General features: G+C 34.4%; 2 protein-coding genes and 1 pseudogene across 2 annotated transcripts; 2 read left to right on the top strand and 1 right to left on the bottom strand.

Annotated features, from left to right (window-relative positions):
- Positions 1–3,242: 3,242 nt before the first annotated feature.
- On the top strand, positions 3,243–5,379 carry LOC133182664 (uncharacterized). Its single transcript, XM_061317519.1, has 4 exons — positions 3,243–3,532; positions 4,086–4,174; positions 4,292–4,536; positions 4,804–5,379. Exons 1-4 carry the CDS (start codon positions 3,243–3,245, stop codon positions 5,377–5,379), a joined length of 1,200 nt encoding a protein of 399 aa, XP_061173503.1.
- A 150-nt stretch (positions 5,380–5,529) lies between these two features.
- Positions 5,530–7,189, bottom strand: LOC133183607 (putative nuclease HARBI1; annotated as a pseudogene).
- A 650-nt stretch (positions 7,190–7,839) lies between these two features.
- Positions 7,840–9,389, top strand: LOC133182663 (uncharacterized). Its single transcript, XM_061317517.1, has 3 exons — positions 7,840–8,034; positions 8,149–8,329; positions 8,473–9,389. The coding sequence occupies exons 1-3, from the start codon at positions 7,840–7,842 to the stop codon at positions 9,387–9,389; spliced, it is 1,293 nt and encodes a 430-aa protein (XP_061173501.1).
- The last annotated feature ends 13,225 nt before the right edge of the window (positions 9,390–22,614 follow it).

The following is a 22,614-nucleotide window of genomic DNA, read 5'->3' as shown; positions in this document are numbered from 1 at the left end:
TGACTTTAAACGGGACTGTTCATATTCTTGTTTCATCAACTTGTTTGTCAGAAGCTTGCCTCGTTTAGAAATTGTTCGTACGTAGAGCATGCTCTTGCGGATCGAATCAACTGAGAGACATAAACCCCATATGCAGGTGATAAAGGTATATTGCTACATAAGCAAGGGAAGTTGACGATAGAAAAGTTGAAGTCGTCACGTTTATCATCAAGTTTTGTCGATAGGTTACCATTACAGTTTTTTTTCTAGTAAAATATTCAAATATGAAACAGATGTGTCAAACTCTGTAGTATCTTTTATTTTAAGTTCACTGGGATACATCGATTCGACATATTAATGGACGTAACTATTGTTCATTGAAAACACGTCCTCGATATATCCAAATGTCGAGTTGAAGGCCACAGCAAGTGTTTTCTTTTTCTCATTTAAATTTATTGAGCAATGATCATTATGAATGATTTCTGAGTTATAACAGAATGCATGTGCCATACTTTGCAGCTATTATTGTTTATCTACAACTTTTATATCAGCCATGCTGCAGTAAACAAAAACAAAAGTATATTCTGTCGACGAAGCGCAAATATCTGCGTATTCAATGTGCTTGTTATATAATTTCGTTTGCTGGAGACTCTGCTAACGTTGATTTTAAAAATGTTGTTCTTGACTACAGACAGAAAGACCAATTCTTCACGACCAGTATAAAATTAAGGGTTTTTTTTTTGTGCTTTAATATAAACAATATGGCATAAAATACATATGAGTGACCCGGAACTGGAGACGTCCTGTAATTGGCGACTTCGCTGTACCGTATTCATATACAAATAAGCAATTTATTTCTGTTTAAACACAAATAACAACGGAAACCGGTCTTCTTTCTGAATATCTTGTCCCTCTATGTGAAAAAGATATTGTAGGTCAGTGCGGATATGAGTATATACATTCCATTGAAGAAAGTATAATGTGTTTTTTTCAAATGATAGATATATGTGAAATTCGATAATCTTCTCTTTACTTTAGGGACAGTAGAAAAGGAACTAACAAAGCAAAAGAATGTTAAAATCCAACCTTTTCAGGCGTGTATTTCATCCATCCTAGTCTGGTTTTCGAGGCCTTCCGATTGTGCAAGCACAGAATGCATGGCATCGACCGTTCAATGGCGACGCGCATATGCCAACCCTTTACTTTTATACTTACGTTATATATGTAACATGTACACCATTTCACGGAAAACTCACTGACACGTAACACCTAAAAGTAAAAGTGTACAAAGTGTACAGTGTCATTGCAAAATTCCATGACTTGTATACTCTTCATCAACGTTATTTGGTTTAATATGTCAGGAAAAGTTTCATGTAAACTCTACATCTAAAGATGGTGTTTGAGTGTCAAAACAAAACCCAGCATTTCTTTTTGTTGTCCCCGCAAGATGTGTCTCCTGGCGTTCACATAGATGTGGGGAAATGCTGACAAGGTTCCTTGGTAATTTAATGAATACCCAGAAAGCATCATAATTGTATTTTTATTTTAACCTTGATGTTTGTATATATAAAGATTGATCATGTCACACCCACACGGTATCTTTTTTTAAAGCGACACCGTAACGCACAAACGGGAAATTGACAAACATAGAATTTTTGCATGATCCGTGCAAATTCTGTTCAATCCCTGAAAGTATTAGATTTCAGAAAATTACAGGTTTCGGAACCTAAAAAATATACCTTTATGGAGAAAAAAAAATAACTTTTGTATGACCCAAGACGAAAATTTTGCTTCACCCCTGTAATTTATTCTACTTTTACCTTTTTCCGCTCAGCGTCCCTGATGCGTTTGATTGTATGTGTATTGTCTTACGTCTTGTTATGTTCGTGTATGAATCAGTTTAATAAAAAAGGTTGTAAAAACGCACATGGCGTGGTCAGAAGTTTAAGAGCCAATAAAGAGTCCTAACAACCATTAAATGATGGATATGTTAAGTGGTGCAGTTCCTAGGATGGACTGTGAGGCGCAGGATCTAGAATCCGCCTGGAAAACGTTCAAACAGCATGCAGATTTCATGTTCTCGGGACCCCTCAAAGAAAAGTCGGAACCAGAGAAATGTTCGTACCTTATGCTGTGGGTAGGGGAAAAAGGAAGGACGATATTTTCCACATGGAAACTCTCAGAAGAGGAACAGAAGAAACTTAAAAACTACGTAGAGAAGTTCGAGGGATATGTGAAGCCCAGGTCAAACGTAATTTTCAGCCGTTACAAGTTTCACAGTAAAATTAAAGAAACAGGTGAGACATTTGAACAATTTGCTACTCAGTTGAAAATTTTAGTGAAAGACTAATTATGACAAGCCAGATGAAATAATTAGAGACAGAACTGTGATAGGTGTTCGTAACCCCGAAATCAGAGAAAAACTCATTCAAGTCGGCTCAGAACTGCAGCTAGAGAAGGCAATGGAAATAGCACGCACTCACAAACTTTCACAGGCCCAAGCCAAATCTATGGCAGGAAAAGACCCTTTAGTTAACTATGTTCACAAAGGAAAACCATCTTTACACAGTAGAAGTTTCACAAAATCTGATAGAAGTCAACAACCCAATCACAAGTTCAGTGAAAGTAAACACGAAAAGCTGTGTACTAGATGTGGATACAAACATGATGGGAAACCATGCCAAGCTATAGGACAAATATGCAAGAAGCGTCACAAAAGAGACCATTTTGCACAAGTCTGTAGAACTGAAACCAATAAAAGCAAATCAAAGTCTGTTCGCCTAGTGGAGGAAGAAGACTGCTCAGATTCAAGTGACACACAAAGAGGAGGTGAATTTCTATTCATGGGAAGCCTGGATGTTGACATGATAGATAAACACTCTAACAGATGGACTACAGAATTGGAAATTCATGGGAGAAAGATTACTTTCCTACTTGACACTGGAGCAATGTGCAATGTGTTGCCATTTCATGAAATAGAGAAGATGCACTGCACAGACATTATAAAACCATCTGAAGTACCATTGAGATCATATTCAGGTCACACTATAAAGCCAGCAGTATTTGTGACTCTACCAGTCAAACACAAAGACAGAACAATTGATCTAAATTTTCATTTGGTGAAAATGGATGTCAAACCAATTCTTGGAGTAAATTCCTGTGAAAGTCTTGGTCTTGTGTCAAGAGTATATCAACTTGAAAACAGTGGCATATCAAGTGACATACAAGAGAAGTACAGTGAACTTTTTCAAGGATTATGATGCATGCCGGGAGAGTACACTATAAAAGTGGACCCAAATGTGACACCGGTCATTCACGCACCTCGTCAGATACTACTATCACTTCAAGATAAAGTGAAAGTAGAACTGGACAAGATGGAAGCAAATGGTGTCATAATGAGCGTTTTTATCTGGGACCCGAGTTCCGTCTCGAGTCGAGGCTCTCCAGGTAAAAACGCGAGAGTTCCGACTGGGGTTGATATCGAGGTCGACCCTGCTCTGGCGCAGGGTTTGTATGGATTCAAAATGGCCGACGGCGGCAGCAGTCAAAATCTGTAAGTTTTAAAATTATCGAAAATGTAATACAGAGGTTATTAAAATGGCTGAATTTGTGAATTGAACATGATATTACTTTATAATACATTGCTACAGTTACAACTATTCCGAAAATATATTAATTATAGTCAAAAGACGAAAGAATTTCATTTACTTCACAACTCAGATTATCAAAAGTAACTCCAGTCAGCTTTCGAGACAATATTTACCAGGCTAGCCCCCCCCCCCCCCCCCCAATACACACATACTTTTATTGGCAAAGGAACAACGTACATACTTTCAATTTGCTTCCGACACCACTGGAATTTATTATTGTAGTATAAAAAAATAAAGATAGGGTAAAAATATATATAGATATCTCTTCCCATACATTTAACGGTATATTGATAGAAATTCAGAGGCTTGTGCTTGTACTAATAAGTGTAATACAGGAAAATATTGAAGATTTGATCAGAAAGTAAATAATTAACGAAGCCTCAATTTCATTTATTATTGATATTTGATATGAACTTTTCCATTTTAATCATAATTAACAATTGTCATAACTTTCAGTGTTCTTGTAACTGCAAACATTGATGGTACCACTTACACTGCCTTAATGAGTGAGGAGTTAGCAGAACTGTACAGGTTCCCCCAGTGTGGTAAGAAAAATTATTTTTACAAGTTACTACATTTGTATTTTGAATTAAATATGAATATTTTAAAATGTGAAAAATATATGTTCTTCTATTTCTTCATTATGTAATCCCAATTTTTAGATCCAAAGACTAGAAATGTTTTAGCAGATGCCATAAGAGCTCAGAATACTGGGAGTGAAACGCCATGTACCAGTAATGAAAGGCCATGTACCAGTAATGAAAGGCCATGTATCAGTAATGAAAGGCCATGTACCAGTAATGAAACACCTGTTGAAAACGAATCACCTTGCAGCTCTTCAAGGTCAAGTTTCTCCACACCAGAGTCTACCAGTGCCTCATCATCAACAAATTCAACATCAGATCAGGTAGACGACTATTTCTGGCCAAATTTAGAACAACATCACAGGGATAAATTTTACCCTGAAAAAAATTTAGATATATTTTTTTTTGACTCAGTACCCGAAAGCACAAAATGTTTTTCTGAACTTTATTCTCCTTGGGAGAAAGAAGAAAAAAATATGTCAAAAGAAAGTATTCAAGTGTCAAATGATATGTGTGTCTCTTTGGAGGAATTTCACAATCTTATTGTTGAAAAACTTGATAAGCTACATTTAGATTAATGTATATTTCAGTCTATTCATATTTGGACGATTGCAGAAGAAAAGCGCCTTATAGACTGCCGATTATCAAAAGAGGAAGATTTTTGCAGTAACAAGTCGCACGACTCCTTGTGGCAAGCTATTACAAAGGAATTGAATGGTGAGGGGATGAAATTGACAAAACAGCAGATAATTAACAAGTGGAAAAGTTTAAAGAAAAAATATAAAGAAATAAATGACCACAACTCAAAAACAGGGACAGATCGTATGGACTGGAAACATAAAGAAGCATTTGATAGGGCATATGGGAATAAGGCATCTACAAAACTAAGTGCATCTTTTGACACAGGTCGACTAAAGGAGTCAACAAAAAGTGATGAGAGTTTGAAAAGAAAACTTGAAAAGGGAGATGGGGAAGAAGCAGTGGAGACAAAAGCTGAATTGCCAAAAAAGAAGAAGATTAGATCTAATTTGAAAAGCGATTTAATTGAAAAGTTGGATGCTCAGAACTTAAAACTGATGGATCAAATGGAAACACAGCACAGAGACAAACTTGAGAGAATGGACCGAATGCTCGATTTGTTTGAAAGATCATTGGACAAAAAATAACAATTTACTGATCTCACATGTCATATGATTGTCAGACTTTGCTTTTTTTTTTTTTTTTTTTTTTTTTTTTCAGAATATAGGTATATACTGATACATATTACTTAAAACAAAGTATTTTATTTTGTGATATTTTTTTAATTTTGTGGTTTACACTTTTTTTTTACAATTGTTATGTTATTTATGCACAAGCAGTGTATTGATTTTTACGTTGACTTGTTATGAATATTAAAACATAAACACTTCAGTTGTTTTTCTATTTAATATTTCTCAAATTCACAGTAATGCGTTCATTATTTCATTTCTCCTGGCTGCTCCACACCCTCCATCCAGGTATATGTTTGGATAAAAATTAGCATTCACATCATGATCTTCCTCTATAAAATCTTCCACATCATCATGGCTAAGAACACACAAGTTATGGAGTATGCATCCGGAAATAATAATTGCAATTATCTGAGGTGGTTTCCGGACAGTAATTTCCCTTAACCTGCGAAACCTCCCCTTAAGATGACCGTAGCATCGTTCAACTATCTGCCGGGCACTCGACAGTCTCCTGTTAAACCTGTGCTGTCTTGGAGTAAGGTGTCCTGTGTTCCTAAATGGAGTGATTAGCCAATTTCTTAAGGGGTATGCGCTGTCTGCGATGATAAAGTTGCCTTGACCAATAGCATTTCCCTGCTCCTCATCCTCAAATAATGATGAGTTGCGCAAAACCCTGGCATCGTGAGTGCAGCCTGGCCATTCAGTGTATGCATGACGAATGACCATGTCACTGTCACATACTACCTGAAAATAAGTGGTATCAGTTTGATATTTACATGTAATGAAATTATTCACAAGAATTAATCCCAAAAATAAGCATTGAATTAAATATTCAGGAAATATACGATACCTGCAACTGAATGGATGGAAACTGTTTTCTGTTAAAGTAATCTCGGTCCCCTTTTGGTGCTGAGTGAAGTCGGATATGGGTTCCATCCAGGGCTCCAATTATGCCAGGAATTCCACTTTGTAATTGAAAATCACGGGATATGGCTTGCTGCGTTTGAATACTAGGTCAGTCAATTATCTAATAAAAACAAAATATAAAATTTTAGAGGGGGAATGCAGCATAATATAACAAAACAGTATATTCAGTCTGTTTTGGGGGTCAACTGCAAAACAAACAGTGTGCAAAACGAATCTAATGAAACATTTCTGTAAACGGTTAATGGTAAGAATAAAACATAACAATGAGATTTTTATAAAAAAAAAATATATATCATGAAATTATCAATATCATTGTAATTTTGATTTACAGTATACATATATCCGCTTTAGGTTACCTGTACCCATGGTTTTTGACCATCATTTTCAAGTTTATTTACTTACTCTTATTAAGAGAGTGTTTATGGCGTATGATATGGATTTGACCACGTCGTGGACCGTCTTGATCCCAACTCCAAACTGCACACTTATTTCCCTCAAAGATTCTTGACTTGCCATATATGCAAGGAAAATAAGTAACTGTTTGCTTGGCTCGATCTGCTCTGTTCCCCCGCCATGCTTTGATACGATATAGCCTTGCACTTCACGAAGTATAATGTCATACACAGCTGGTGTTACCCGAAAATGCGATCTAAATAATGCTGCATCAAACAATGGCACAATATTTTCGGCATAGTTGGTTATCCTCGGAATAACTCGGTTATGATTCAGCAAGGCAGCAATTGTTAAATTTCTCGCAAGGTATACTGTCATGTCATTGTCATTTTCGTCCAAAAAGTATTGCATCAAAATAACTTCCATATTGCGAGTACAGACTCTGCTGCAAAACGCGTTTATCTGGAGAGTTGCGTGCGCATGAATTGTTTACGTCCTGTTATAACTAGAGTCAAGACTAGAGTTTCCAGATAAAAAAGCTCAATAAGACAGGATCAGCCTACCCCATGGGTGAATTCAATGGTCACACCTATCAAATCCAACGGAAGTATTCGAATCTGTGTAGATCCACGGGACCTTAATAGAGCCATTATGCGAGACAGTGGACGAAGTAATTACGCAAGTTCGAGATGCGAGCATGTTCACAAAACTTGATGCATCATCCGGATTTTGGCAACGCAAGCTTGATGAGCAGAGCACAAAGCTATGCACCTTTAACACACCATATGGGAGATACAGCTTCACCAGAATGCCCTTTGGCATCAAATCTGCTTCGGAAGTCTACCAGAGGGCTATCTACGACATGGTGAAAGCCATTGGAGGATGAGAAGCCATCATAGATGATATTCTTATTTGGGGTAGAGATCAACAGGAACATGATGAACGTCTACGACATGTTCTGGATCGTGTGCAGAAATTCATCTTAAAACTTAATCCAGAAAAGTGTGAATTTCGCAGAGAAAAAGTCACATATGTTGGACATGAACTTTCTAAAGCCGGTGTGAGGCCAGATCCAAAAAGATAAGAGCAGTACAAGAAATGAAACCGCCAGGAAATGTGAAAGAACTAATGACATTTCTTGGATTTGTGCAATATTTGGGAAAATTTATTCCAAATTTATCTGAAATCAGTGCACCATTGAGACATTTACTCAGCAAAGACGTTGCATGGCACTGGGAAGAGGAACAGATGAAGAGTTTTGAGAAATTGAAGCAGCTAGTGACAGAAGCACGAGTACTTAGATATTATAACCTCAAGAAAGACTTAGTACTAACAGTGGATGCAAGTTCAAAGGTACTTTGGCGCCTGTATTCTTCAAGAAAATCAGCCTATTGCTTATGGTTCTAGAGCATTGACAGTCAGCAGAACTATGCCCAAATAGAAAAGGAGACACTGGCAATCACTTTTGGCTGTACCAAACTTCACCAATATATCTTTGGACGTCATATGGTTGTTGAAAGTGATCACAAACCTTTACAGAGCATATTCAGAAAGTCTCTTCATTCTGCTCCACCAAGATTACAAAGATGTAATGTATTGGCCAGGAATGTCTAAAGACATCGAGAAAATGGTAGTGTGAGATATGAGCACAGCACTCTACCTCAAACCCAAAGGAACCACTTACATGTATTCCTCTGGAAGTACCTGACAGACCATGGGGCAACATTTCAGCAAACATCTTTGAATTTGAGAACCAACAATACCTGGTATCAGTCGATCATTACTCAAAATGGCCAGAAGTCGTGAAGTTACCAAGACTTAGCAGTTATGCTACAATACAATGTCTGAAGTCCCAATTTTCCAGAAATGAACTACCTGATAAAGTCCTTACAGATAACGGACCACAGTTCAGCAGCAAGGAGTTCAGAGATTTTAGCAAGGAATACGGTTTTGTTTATGTGACTTCATCACCTCATTTCCCGCAAGCCAGTGGACAAGCAGAAAGAACCGTTACAACAGTCAAGAACTTGTTAAGTAAAGCCAAAGACCCATACAAATCTTTGCTTGACTATGGTAAAACCAACATTGAAGAAATTTGTTTATCACCTGCACAGATGTTCTTAGGCAGAAGACTAAAAACAGAACTCCCTACTGCTTCTCTACTTTTATCAGCAGCAACATCGTCAAGTGATCTGAAGATGCGAATGGAAACCAGAAAGACCAAACAGAAGGTATACTTTGACCGTCATGCAGGCAGAGAACTTCGACCACTTGAATCAGGTGAAAAAATAGTCATGAAACATGGAAACGATTGGATACCCGGAAACGTGATGAATAAACACAGCAACAGGTCCTATTTAGTCAAGACCAGTGATGGAACCATATACAGAAGAAACCGTAAACATATCAGACCAACAGCAGCTGAATTTAAACGTTATCAAGACTCCAAAGAACCAGAAATCTCTGACTCATCCAATTTGACAATAACCAAAGAGTCATCTGATGAAATTCTACCGAAAGCCGGAAGTACACCACAATCATCAGACTTACCAAAATATCTTGAAACAGTTAAGTCGTCATCTTGCATTGTTTCGAGATCAGGACATGTCGTGAAGCCACCAAAGAAATTCGAGGACTTCGCCAATTGATCGTGTTGTGAAATTTGGTGTATCAGTGAAAAAGTGTTTATATGTGTAGCGTATATGTGTATGTGTTTTTCAGTGATGTCTCAGTCTCAAAATTCTCAGGAGCTGGAATTTTGGAGGAAAATTCTGATTCTTCAGAACATTTTGTTAATTGTATTTTGAACTGGTTATATCAAAGTTAAGATTCAAAATTTGAATTTCTTACTTGTATCAATTTTATATTTGAATAATAATATTTATCTTAAGGAGAAGGATGTAATGTATTCTACTTTTACCTTATGCCGCTCAGCGTCCCTGATGCGTTTGATTGTATGTGTATTGTCTTATGTCTTGTTATGTTCGTGTATGAATCAGTTTAATAGAAAAGGTTGGAAAAACGCACATGGCGTGGTCAGACATATAAAAACCCCTTCCTCCTTATTGTACGCGTGCGCAGAAAAGTTGTAGACGTTACCATGGTCTCAAGTACCAAAAAATGAATGTCGGTAGACCAAGAATTTTGATACAATCTTCAAAAAAGATTATTAGAACATATTTCTCACCTATGCATGCTCCAATTGAATGTTGTTTACAATTTTACGCTAAAAATAAGAAAGTGGTTGACCTTGACATGCACGATGACAACGAAACGGTAGATACAACCTTTGTTTTTTGGCACTTACATTATACAGTCTTTTCTTGCTTTACAGTGTAGTTGAGTTTGTCATATCTTCGCTATACTCATATTTTTCATAAATCTTTTGCTTTATGATACAGATATCGTAAAAGAAACACATGTGTTTGACTCATTATGTAATTTTAATTAGATGAAATTCTTAACTAGTATTCTACACGAAGATATACCTATGGTGAGAAATGAAAATTTACTGCAGAATGTAGTGCAAAGTATGCATGTACATGTAGTAGATGTAGTACAAAAATAGTGTTTCGTTTCATGGAATTTAAATAGGACAATCAATTGTATTAATCATACTTAAACGGATCTAGTCAGTAGTATTTGAAGCCAGTTTTTAAAATTTTATACTATTATTTTACCATTGCTATTAGGAAACGGCTTTAAAGCCCAGTAGAAGAGATCAAGCAGTTCATTTAATTTCGCAAGTGAAAAATCTTGTTTTAAGTATATATGGATGAAAGTTTATAATGCATTTTAAGTTATGAACATCTGCCGAAATATGGCTGAAATATTACCGACTCGGCGATAAGCAACAAACTATAAATCAATCAATAAAGTGAAACATTTATTTCAGGGCATTTCCACACAATGTGAAAGGAAAAGAAGAAATGTCTTTGATGTGTGTGAAAATAAACTTTCCATTTTTCTTGACTGGGAATTTTGAATTCTGATGTACCTCTCCTATTGGCCGGTGTAACGACGAAGAGTGACCCCCGTAGAATATTGACCGGGGATCATTTGTCTACGTAGAAATTTGTCCCCTTGGTCAATATTCTACGTAGAAAAATGACCCACTTTTTTGTAGAAATTATGGCCTTGGGGTCATTTTTCTCCATGTGGATTGTATAAAAATGACCCTGTAAAATAATGACCCTGTGTCATTTTTTGATACCAGAAAGAAAAAAACTGCATGGTTTTGGTAGGAAAATTCTTGTTAGGCAAATACATAGGGGTTAAATCACGCAGCCTTATGATATGAAGTGTTCATTTCTAAAAGCTTTAAAGTTTAAAATTAAAAGGTTATACTATACTTTACATTAAAAATACAAGATGTCTTATCCCTGTTAAAGGAAAGCCTAACAAGGCTATAATGATGTTCTATTACTACATGTATTAGAGCAAGAATACATGTACGTATATTCTTTGATTTGTTTTATCACAGTTTATAAAATAAGTTTCCAAAGTTGTAATTACTTAAAAAATCAAGATCATTTTCTTAGCTGGTGTAAAAAAAAGAAACAGATAAATAAAAAAAAATGTATAGCTTCCATAATTGTAATTCTCTTTGATTTTACTCTGGGAAAATAATGTGCAACAAATAAAAATATAGTCTTCGTTTTTTCTTTAGAAGTTATAAGATAGGTTAACGTTTTAGAACCCTACCTAAATAAATTTGCGTGATAAAAAATGGAAGATTGATAAGAAAATTCGAACTCGTAAATATCTCTGATTTTCTATGAATAAAGTCTCAAACTTCTTCTCATAAAGATATAGGGAAGATTACATTTGTGATAAATTAAATTGTGTAAATCAACATGCCTCTTACCTTCGATATCAGGGGCACAAAAAGTGATTAGCTCAAAATCTTTAACCAATGTCTTTTGTTATTTGTTAGTGTCAACAAAATCTTTAACAAAATGAGGCTTTTTACATAAAAAAAATTGATTGCTTAAAAAAAGAGGTGTTTAGTATACCAAGAATTGACACAAGTTTATACACGGTAGTATCGTCTGTCCCCTTTCTAGTTACATGTATTTATTTAAAAAAAATTACCAATAGAAGCAAGAGGCCCATGGGCCACATCGCTCACCTGAGCACATTGGCTAGGAAAAAGCCCAAATCACTTCAGTATTGAAAAGTTTAAAGGGGGGGGGGGCTTGGATTTTGAACTACCTGAGGATGCTTTCATATCAATACATGTATATCAAATGGCTTTGCTGTTCTTGAGCAGAAGATTTTTAAAGATTTTTTTCCTATATATTCCCTTGTTAAAAATTTGATCCCCCATTGTGGACCCTCCCTACCCCTCCCATCATTTGAACAAACTTGAATCTACACTACCTGAGGATGCTTCCATATCAATATGACTAAACATGGCTTTTCTGTTGTTGAAAAGATTTTTTCCTATATATTCCTATGTAAAATTTGATCCCACATTGTGGCCCCACCCTACCCCTGGGTGTTATGATTTGAACAAACTTGAATGTACACTACCTGAAGATGCTTCCATATCTGTATGACAAAACATGGCTTTGCTGTTCCTGAGAAGAAGATTTTTCAAGTTTTTCCCCCTCTATATTCCTATGTAAAACTATGCCCCCCACTGTGGCCCCATCCTACCCCCAGGGGTCATGATTTGAACAAACTTGAATCTACACTACGTGAGGATGCTTCCATATCAATATGACAAAACATGGCTTTGCTGTTCCTGAGAAGAAGATTTTTCAAGTTTTTTTCCCTATATATTCCTATGTAAAACTATGATCCCCCATTGTGGTCCCACCCTACCCCCAGGGGTCATGATTTGAACAAACTTGAATCTACACTACCTGAGGATGCTTCCATATCAATATGACAGAACATGACTTTGCTGTGCTTGTTGAAAAGATTTTTTAAAAGTTTTTTCCTATATATTCCTGTGTAAAACTTTGATCCCCCATTGTGGCCCCACCCTAACCCTGGGGGTCATGATTCGAACAAAGTTCAAACTACACTATCTGAGAATGCTTCCATATCAACATGACTTAACAAGGCTTTGCTGTTCTTGAGAAGAAGATTTTTCAAGTTTTTTTTCTGTATATACCTATGTAAAACTTTGATCGCCCATTGTGGCCCCACCCTACCCCCAGGGGTCATGATTTGATACAAACTTGAATCTGCACTACTTGAGGATGAATCCACATCAATATGACTAATTGTGACTTTGTTGTTCTTGAGAAGATTTTTCAAGATTTTTTTCCTATATATTTCTATGTAAAACTTTGATACCCCATTGTGGCCCCACCCTACCCCTGGGGGTCATGTTTTGTACAAACTTTAATCTACACTACCTGAAGATGATTCCATATCAATATGACTAATTGTGGCTTTATTGTTCTTGAGAAAAAGATTTTTAAAGATTTTTTTCTTTAAATTCCTATGTAAAATTTTGATCGCCCATTGTGGCCCAATCCTACCCCCCGGGGGTCATGATTTGTACAAACTTGAATCTACACTACCTGAGGATGATTTCATATCAATATGACTAATCGTGGCTAAGTTGTTCTTGAGGAGAAGATTTTTAAAGATTTATTCCTATATATTCCTGTGTAAAACTTTGATCCCCCATTGTGGCATCACCCTACCCCTGGGGGTCATGATTTGAACAAACTTGAATTTACACTATGTAATGAAGGTCTCACATAAGTTTCAACTTTTACAGCCCAGTGGTTCTTGAGAAGAAGATTTTTAAAAGATACCACCAAATTTTCAATAATTCTTAATTATCTCCCCTTGAAAGAGGGTGTGGCCCTTCATTTGAACAAACTTGAATCCCCTTTACACAAGGATGCATTGTGGCAAGTTTGGTTGAAATTGGCCCAGTGGTTCTTGAGAAGAAGTCGAAAATGTGAACGGACAGACAGACAGACGGACGACGGACAAAATGTGATCAGAAAAGCTCACTTGAGCCTTCGGCTCAGGTGAGCTAAAAACATTGCATTATGAAAAAAAGCTTCCTATTCTTATTTTCATAATTTTTTTTCTGAGTATGATTGGCAATATTAGCACATTCGAAGGTGCGTGTGCAAAAAATATAGGAATAATATAGACCTGTACAAATAAGTATTGTAAAACATTAAATTGTATTAGAATCAATTAAGTATCATGCGAGATTCGTATAAGCCTATCTATAGTGGCGAGTTTTGAAGGGGTCACGGGGTTGTAATCCACTCTTTGAATTTACTAGTAGCCTATAGAAAAAAAAATCCCTTCTGGCCATGTACGTCTTTCCTATAAACAAATTAAGCATTCTTGCTGTCTGAAACGATTGATTGATTGTATGTTGTTTTACGTCCCATACAATCAATCAATCAATCGTTTCAGGCAGCAAGAATGCTTAATTTGTTTAAACGAGGTTTAAAAATATAAAAGGGTTTTTAGGATGAAAGTGAATCTATTTAGGATAAAAGTGAATCTTTTCCCTTTCACCGAAATCTTACAAGGAATGCATATGTGCATAATAATGCAGGTTGTTTTAAATTCATTACGATTTATAAATTTTATCTCTATAATGTTACTTGGCTAGAGGAGGGCGGTAAGTGCGACAGCGGCAACCTTGTAACAATTTTTAAGCATACATTTTGCATGATTCTCTTTTTTATTGAATGGCTATACTGCTTAATGGAATGATTGTAATTTCCCCAGAGGCATGGCTAAGACCTGTTATAAGGTGAATATTACTCAAATTACACTGATGGCCCAACGGTAAATCATTTAACACCATCCATTCAACAGCCATGATTAGTAGAGTAGAATGTAGAGTAGAACCCATGCAACAAGTAAAGGTTACATGTAGGTTTTATTAACAGTTCGCATTTGAATAAAGCACCAAACGAACATTCATATGCAATGAGAAAATATGACATGCCGCGTAATGCGTAGAACAACGAGGGAGTCATGGTGCAAATGCATTTTGGTTAACATTCAACGCAACGACACGATATCTGAACATGACAAAAATTATAAATATATAAAATTTAAGTAAACTGAATGCATACAAGGGAAAGGGAAAGTGAATGTCAAAACCTTATTACATACTTGGTCAAATAAAGAATATTTTATAGACCTCCTCTCAGCTTGTGGATAATTGAGATACTTTACATAACAGTACAACAAATAATATCCAACTGGAATTTAAGCTGACATATCATCTTTCTTGCATGTTAGTAAACATATCTTCATAAAATACGCAAACAAACAACGCAATGATCTAATTGTGAACTGGGAAGAAGTATTTTCTGTTGTGTGAAGTTATCGCCCGTATATTTTTACATTGCATTAATTTTTTGCATAAATAAACATTTCTGCTGAATCCATTTTAAAGTAAAAAGATCAAGAATAAACATTTTATAATTTATTTAAAAATAACGATAAAAATTTTCTCTTTGTTAAAGAATAAGTATTTTCCTAATTATTTTTATTGTAAAAAACTATGAAACATCTAAGTATTAGGCATATCTATAATTTATTTTACGAGGATAAATTGTAACTGAGTCAGACGGACAAGAAATAAATAAAGAGAGAGGGAGAGAGTGGGGAGGGAGGCTGGAAGAGATGGAGATCGAGTGGGGACAGAGAGAGAGCGAGTAGGGAGAGAGAGCGAATGAGTGGGGAGAGAAAGAGGGGGAGGGGGGAGAAAGAGGGTGAGTGGGAGTGAATCGGGAGAGAGAGAGCGAGTAGGTAGCGAGGGGGAGAGCGAGTAGAAAGCAGGGAAGAGTGACTGGGGGTAAGAGTGACATTGAGTGGAGAGAGTGGGTGGGTAGAGAAGTAGTAAGTCTGAGTGGAGGGATAAAGTGGAGAGAGAGAGAGAGAGTGGTATTTCAGTTTCATATTAAAGTTATGTCAGTGGTTTTGCAGATATACAACTGAGCTGACTTTTTTTGTATTTTTTATGTTGTAAACTTTGCTTCTATGGTATGGTTACTTCAAAATTTACTCTTATTTTGACCTGCTTGATATCATACTTGTATACATGTATTTCTTCTACTTGTATAAAACAAGATGTTAACTTGAATGTGTTCATTGTGTTGCAACTTACAGATCAGTTCTCTACATTTTTCCAGTATCTGTATAAAAAGTCGCGCAATTCACAATTTCACAAAAGTAAATTCTACAAGTTTGTCGAATTTGATAATGACAAATTATGGAGAGATAACCGTGCCACAATTTTAAAAAAGTTTCTAATTTCTTGTTTTTTCCAAATTTGTTTCAATAATGTTATTTTTATTTCTTATTTTAATTCTAACTTTTAGATTAAAATTTTCCAGTTTTATATCTTTTTCTTAATGTCATTTTATTTAACGATTAGCGGCTTCCAGTAAAGGTTCTTCAAAACCTCTTTCTTTACTCCTCACTAAAATATTAACAGCAGTAAATGAAAAACTTCAGGAGTACCGTGCAACAATATATTCGAGAAGTTATGTAAATCAAATGTGGATACTTAAAAATTCCAAGAAACTTTCGAAAAAATATTAAATAACAAAATTTTACCAAAATAACATACATTCTTACGACTTTTCAACTCTATATATGACCATTCCCAATGATAAATTAAAATCCAGGCTTTTTGACATTATTGACAGCTGCTTTCTCAACAAAAATGGAATTTATTTACCTTGTCATGGGTCATTTACAAAATTATTTTGTTAAAAATATTCTGATTGTAAACACAAGTACTCTGATGTTGATATTAAAGAGATACTTGAGTTTCTGACTGACTCTATATCTATGTGGTTTTTGGAGACCAGGTCTTCCAACGATATGTCTGAGATCCCATGGGTAACAATTGCGCCCCGTTATTAGCAGACTTATTTTTGTATTCATATGAAGCAGAGTTTATCTAAAATCTTAAACATGAGAAGAAAACACTTGCTGTGACCATCAACTCGACATTTAGATTATCAATTAACAATAGTTACATGTATTTCCATTCAGATGTCGACACGATATAACCCAGTGAGCTTGAAATTAAAGATACCACAAAGTCTGACACATCTGTTTCATACCTGGATATTTTACTAGAAAAAGACGTTAATGGTAATCTAACAACAAAGTTTCATGATAAACGTGATGACTTTAACTTTTCAATCCCCTTACTTATGTTGCAATATACCCTGCATATGGGGTTTATATCTCTCAGTTGATTTGTTTCGCAAGAGCATGATCTACGTATGAACAATTTCTAAAACGAGGTTAGTTATTGACAAACAAGTTGATGAAACAAGAGTATCAACAGTCTCGTTTAAAGTCATCATTTTGTAAGTTCTAGGGTCGATACAACGACCTTGTCAGCAAAAAAATCTATCATCAAGCCAAATGCTGACTGACGTTTTTCATACAATTTTTTAGGCCATTATTTACACACTGAATTGTCGATTGAATTTACCGTTATTTCCCGATGTGTGTGACCGGTCGGCAGGGATGCTCACTTCTTCATGCCATCTTTGATGTTTAAGAGGTCCTTGTTTGTTCTGCTCCTGATTTTTATTGTTTGAATGGACTTTTGAGCTTGAATGCTGTTCTTTATCACCAAATTTCATTATATGAATTATTTCCCGCTTATGCATGGCATGCGGGAATCTAGATGGGCTTCGGTTTTTAAGGTCCCAGCAGACCATTGACTTTAAATGCCAAAGGAATAGTCACTACCTACATGTATGTTAAAATATCTTGGTTTGACACGGCACCACAACGATTGGACAATGGAACGCTGAGCTCCCATGGCCTACGAAGCTATCATCCATAGACTCTAGGCTACTGTGATCAGTGCCACAGTTATTAAGAACTAATTTAATTGCAATGATATCAGATTTTTAAAAATAGCCACCCAATAAATGCGGGTTCGTGACAACGTTTTTAGGGGGTATAGATATTTGGAAAAACAAGACGTTAGAATATAGCTAGAAAATAAAACATTAAAGATGCGGTACTGATACTCCTCCATACTTTCTCATTATCAAAATTTGACAAACATGTAGACTTACATTTATAGAATTGTGAATTATCTTTGTTTTTGTTTAAAGAGCTCGGCAATATAGATAGTAGAAAACATGTAATGGGATGAAAGGATAACTTACAACACATGCAACTTTAAGGTCTTGTTTACTACAAGTAGACGAAGTGAACAAATATGATATCAAGCGGGGCAAAATAACTGCAAATTCTGAAGTTATATGTTCGGAACTACATGCTAAAATTAATCAGAATTAAATACTTACATGTGTAGACTAAGAAGCTTCTACGATTGCAAGTTCGGATTTACAAACTTACAAGTCTGGATATTTGAACACGATTACACTCCATACTTTAGCGCCCTTTTCTAGTTTGAACTGCCTTTTTACTTCTTTTGTTCAGAAGAAGATCGAGTGTGGGAGGGAGATCTCCTTATATATATATGTAGTAAATGAAATAGTATTCTCCAAGGTAACACGGATCCCTTGTTTTATTTTAAGTTTATGCATATGGAGGTAATCGGCTAGTCCTTCAGAAATTTCATTACCCCCTACCCCTTAATATCTTTAAGAACCACGCACACTAACTCTCTATTCCCGCCTACATTTTACACCCATTTAATTCAATATTAATGGCAGTTTGGCCATTAAAACTTGATTGAATGCAAAGAAGAGTTCATTATTAATTGATTAATAATTTTAAAACCAGCGTCAAAAACTTGATTGCTCTTTTTACGACTCTTTTCAAAAGGGGGGTTGAAAATTTTATCCATTGAAATCAGGCTTTAAAATCGCTAGATTTTCAAAAACGCATGGAAATGGATAAATAATTCTTAGAACTCTTCGTATGTTTAAACTATATACAATTCAACACAAAAAATTGATAAAAGACCTTGTTTTATTTGTAATCTTATTTGGAATCGGTAATAAAATGACCATTTTTGCAGGTTTTTGTCTGTAAGCACATCCCCCCCCCCCCCCGTGAAACAACAAAAGCTTTGGTAAGAATTTGTAAAATAACAATTCATAAAACACATCAAAAGGAATTTTTTTTTTTTTTTTTTTTTTTTTTTTTTTTTTTTTTTTTTTTTTTCTTTTTTTTTTTTTTTTTTTTTTTTTTTTATTAGAAAAAAGAGATATATCAAGTAACATACTGAAACTTTTTTTTCACATTCTTTCACACATTCACACTTCCCCTTCTGACTTTAAACAAGAATGAAATAAAAGAAAATTATTAACAATGAGGTACAAGTATTCCATTTGAAAAAATAATTATTGTTGGTGCTTTAATAAATGTTTATAACTCAAAAATATTAATCCGTGGTGACCATAAGTTTTCAAAATTGTTCATTTCAAATTGTTGAATTGATATGCATTTTTCTATTTTGTACTTAAGAGTTAAAAAATGTAGCAGCCCATTAATCATAGGTATTTTGTTTTGCTTCAAGCAGGAAAATATATATTGCTTTGTATAAAGAATAATGAAATTCATCACCCTGTTATGATAAAATAATGGAGTTTCACCAAAAATAATATTACACATGTTAAACCCAACTCTTTTAGAAGTTTTTGTAAAAATGTGCATACTAAGATTACTCCATAATGAAGAGATTTTTGTGCAATTCAAAAATATATGTTGTATTGTTTCTATCTCCTGTTTACAAAAAGTACAGTGGTCATCAGATAAAATATTTATTTTCTTCAAATAATACTTCACTGGAAGGATTCTATGAAGGATTCTATACTGTAACCATTGAACAGAAGTATCCATAGTTGTTCTAAAACAAACCTTAAAAACATCTTGAACACAAATATCAGATTCCAAAAACACTGACAGTTCCTGGTTCCATCTAAATATTGATGTAGGAGTGACAAGGTTACTATTCAAATATTTGTAAATTATTTTTGTGCACTTCTCGTATACAATAATATTTTCAAAATAAAAAGGAATAAAAGGTGTACATTGTCTCTTAACAGATGATTTGTCTATAGACATTGTTTTTAAATACCTGGATATAGCACAGATAATACTGTTGTATTGCATAATGCAAACATTAAACAAATGAAATCTATTTTCAAAGTCAGTGAGAGTTAAAAAATTTTCTTCATTGTTTAAGAAATCATAAACACTTTTAACACCATTTTTATACCAGGTTTTTATAAACATTACTTTATTTCCCATTTTTATATTGGGATTATACCAGACAGGTAAATTCAGATACTTAGTTTTCATATATGAATTGTTATCGAGTGTCTTCATGTAAAATAGCCATGAATTAAACACATCTTTCCAAAAATCATTATTTTTTACAATCAAACAAGATACAAACTCTTCACCAAAATCAAAAAGTTTAGTCAATATGTCTTTACCATTTATTGTCGAAAAAATATCAAACCATGGTTGATTGCTTTTTGTTAATCTTTTAATCCAGGAACACTTAAGAGAGATAATAAAGTTATTTATATCCAACATTTTTAATCCTCCTTGTAAAAAATCTTGAGTAATAATTTTTCTTTTTACTTTATCACATTTTGATTTCCATATAAACTCAAATATTTCTCTGTTCAATAGTGACAAGGTTTCTTTATTTGGATTTGGTAAGGATATAAAAAAATGGTTAAGTTTTGGTAAAATCAATGTTTTCAGCACCGTGACTCTTCCAATAGGAGTAAGAATTCTTCTTCTCCATTGTTGAATTAATGCTTTGATTTTTGGTATTTGAACATTATAGTTAATATCAATAATTTTATCTAGTTCTACTGAAAAATTAATTCCAAGTAAATTGAAAGTTGTGCAACCCCATTCAAGTTTCCAACGAGAATGGTGAAAAACTTGATTAGAGAATTTTTTTGAACCTATCCAAACAATTTTTGTTTTTGAGCTGTTAATTTTAAGTCCTGTGAACTTTGAGAAAAAATCAATTGTATCTAATGCTGCAAAAAGTGATTCAGGTGAACCATCAAGGGCAAGCCAGGTATCATCTGCATATTGAGATATTTTATGCTCTGTCTTGTTAATTACAATTCCTTTAATGCTTTGATTTTGTTTAATCATTATTGCAAGAATTTCTGCACAAAGAAGAAACAGATATGGTGCTACAGGATCTCCCTGACGACATCCTCTTTGGATATTAAACTGTTCAGATAAAAATCCACATTGAAGAACAGATGCACAAAATTCTGTATTTAAAATTGTTACCCATTCAATAATGTTTTTACCGAATCCAAAAAATTCTAATACTTTATACACAAAGGTCCAGGATATTGAATCAAAAGCTTTTTCAAAATCTATAAGTACAAGCAACCCCGGTATATTTCTAGATTCAGTGTAAGCCATAAGATCATAAAGAAATCTGGTATTTTCACCTATGTATCTTCCTTTTAAAAAGCCAAGTTGAGTATTTGATATAATATTGTCCAGGGTGGATCTTATTCTATAACTAATACAACCTGATATAAGTTTATAAAACACATTTAAAAGTGTAATAGGCCGCCAATTTTTCAGAAATTCTCTTGGCTTATCACCTTTTGGTAAGCATGTAATTATCCCTAGTCTTTGAGAGATAGGGAGTTCTTTTTTCTGAAATACATCATTTATGGCAGGTACTATTAAATGTTTCAAATCTGACCAAAAAAATTTAAAAAATTCAGCAGTGAAACCATCACTTCCCGGTGATTTATTGTTTTTCATATTTTTTAACACCTGTAAGACTTCATTTTCCATAATATTTCCCTCAAGTGATTTGGCAACATGATTATCAAGTTTTGGAACCTCAGTAACTGTAATAATTTCTGCCAGATCTATATCGAGAAGTTCTGCGTCTGCAGAAGTATACAGTGATTTGTAATACATCCTAATTCTGTTTAAAATTTCTGATTGATTGTAAATTACCTCGTTGTCTGTTTTAATCTTTTTGATAATCTTATTTAAATAGTTACGGGATTCTAGTTTACAAAAGTATTGAGATGGCTTTTCTCCATCTTCAACCCATCTGGCTCGAGACCTTATAACATGACCTTGTAGCTTTTCTTTTCTCAAATTCTCAAGATTTGTTTTTTTCTCTTCTATTAACTGTAGATTCAATATATTCTCTGCCTCTAATTTCTCTATTTGTGCAATTAACAAGACTTCTTCTTTATCTTTTTCTTTCTTTCTATATGACGAATATGAGATTGTAATTCCTCTAATCTCCATTAAGAGGACTTCAAGAAATGTACTGTTATCCATATCATCTATAAGCACATTATTCTTTTCATATTGTTTTCTAATAGACTTTATTGTTTCTTTCACCTTGTTAACATATGTTATGTCTGTAAGTAAAGAGTTGTTAAATTTCCAGAGACCTTTTCCTTTCTTAAAGGTATTAAATTTTATATCAAGAACCACTGATGAGTGGTCCGATCTGTACCCTGGTTTAATTGCTAAGTTTTCGACCAAATTACACATATTTTCAGAAATTAAAAAATAATCTAAACGTCCTTGTTTCACTGGATTTTTCTTCCGCCAAGTAAACATTTTTAAGTTTGGATTCAAAATCCTGAAATAGTCAACTATTTGTAAATCATTCATAATTTCTAAAAGTTTTTCTCTCCCCTTTGGATTGTTAATGTTACAATAATTTTCTGTATCTATTGATGGGTCAAGAGCCAGATTAAAATCACCGCATAATATAAAATAATCATTGTCAAGCTCTAATAAAGTTTCTCTTACTAACTCATAAAACTCTGGATTATCTGTGTTTGGTCCATAGATATTAATTAAAGTAACTTTATTATCCTCGATTGTCATATCGAGAGCTAATAGATTACCATTAATGTCCTGTTTCTCCCTGTGAATCTGAAA

The sequence above is a fragment of the Saccostrea echinata genome, unplaced genomic scaffold, assembly GCF_033153115.1.
Source record: "Saccostrea echinata isolate AGI-Se365-2 ecotype Australia unplaced genomic scaffold, CSIRO_AGI_Sech_v1 ptg000009l, whole genome shotgun sequence".
Lineage (NCBI taxonomy): Eukaryota > Metazoa > Mollusca > Bivalvia > Ostreida > Ostreidae > Saccostrea > Saccostrea echinata.
This window is presented reverse-complemented; position numbering and strand designations above follow the sequence as displayed.

Coding starts and splice junctions, on each gene's coding strand:
- LOC133182664 (XM_061317519.1), top strand. CDS start 3,243: ATGCCGGGAGAGTACACTATAAAAGTGGACCCAAATGTGACACCGGTC. Junction 4,175..4,291: donor GTACAGGTTCCCCCAGTGTG/GTAAGAAAAATT, acceptor CCCAATTTTTAG/ATCCAAAGACTAGAAATGTT. Junction 4,537..4,803: donor CAAATTCAACATCAGATCAG/GTAGACGACTAT, acceptor TGTATATTTCAG/TCTATTCATATTTGGACGAT.
- LOC133182663 (XM_061317517.1), top strand. CDS start 7,840: ATGAAACCGCCAGGAAATGTGAAAGAACTAATGACATTTCTTGGATTT. Junction 8,035..8,148: donor AGCTAGTGACAGAAGCACGA/GTACTTAGATAT, acceptor TTATGGTTCTAG/AGCATTGACAGTCAGCAGAA. Junction 8,330..8,472: donor TCCACCAAGATTACAAAGAT/GTAATGTATTGG, acceptor GCAACATTTCAG/CAAACATCTTTGAATTTGAG.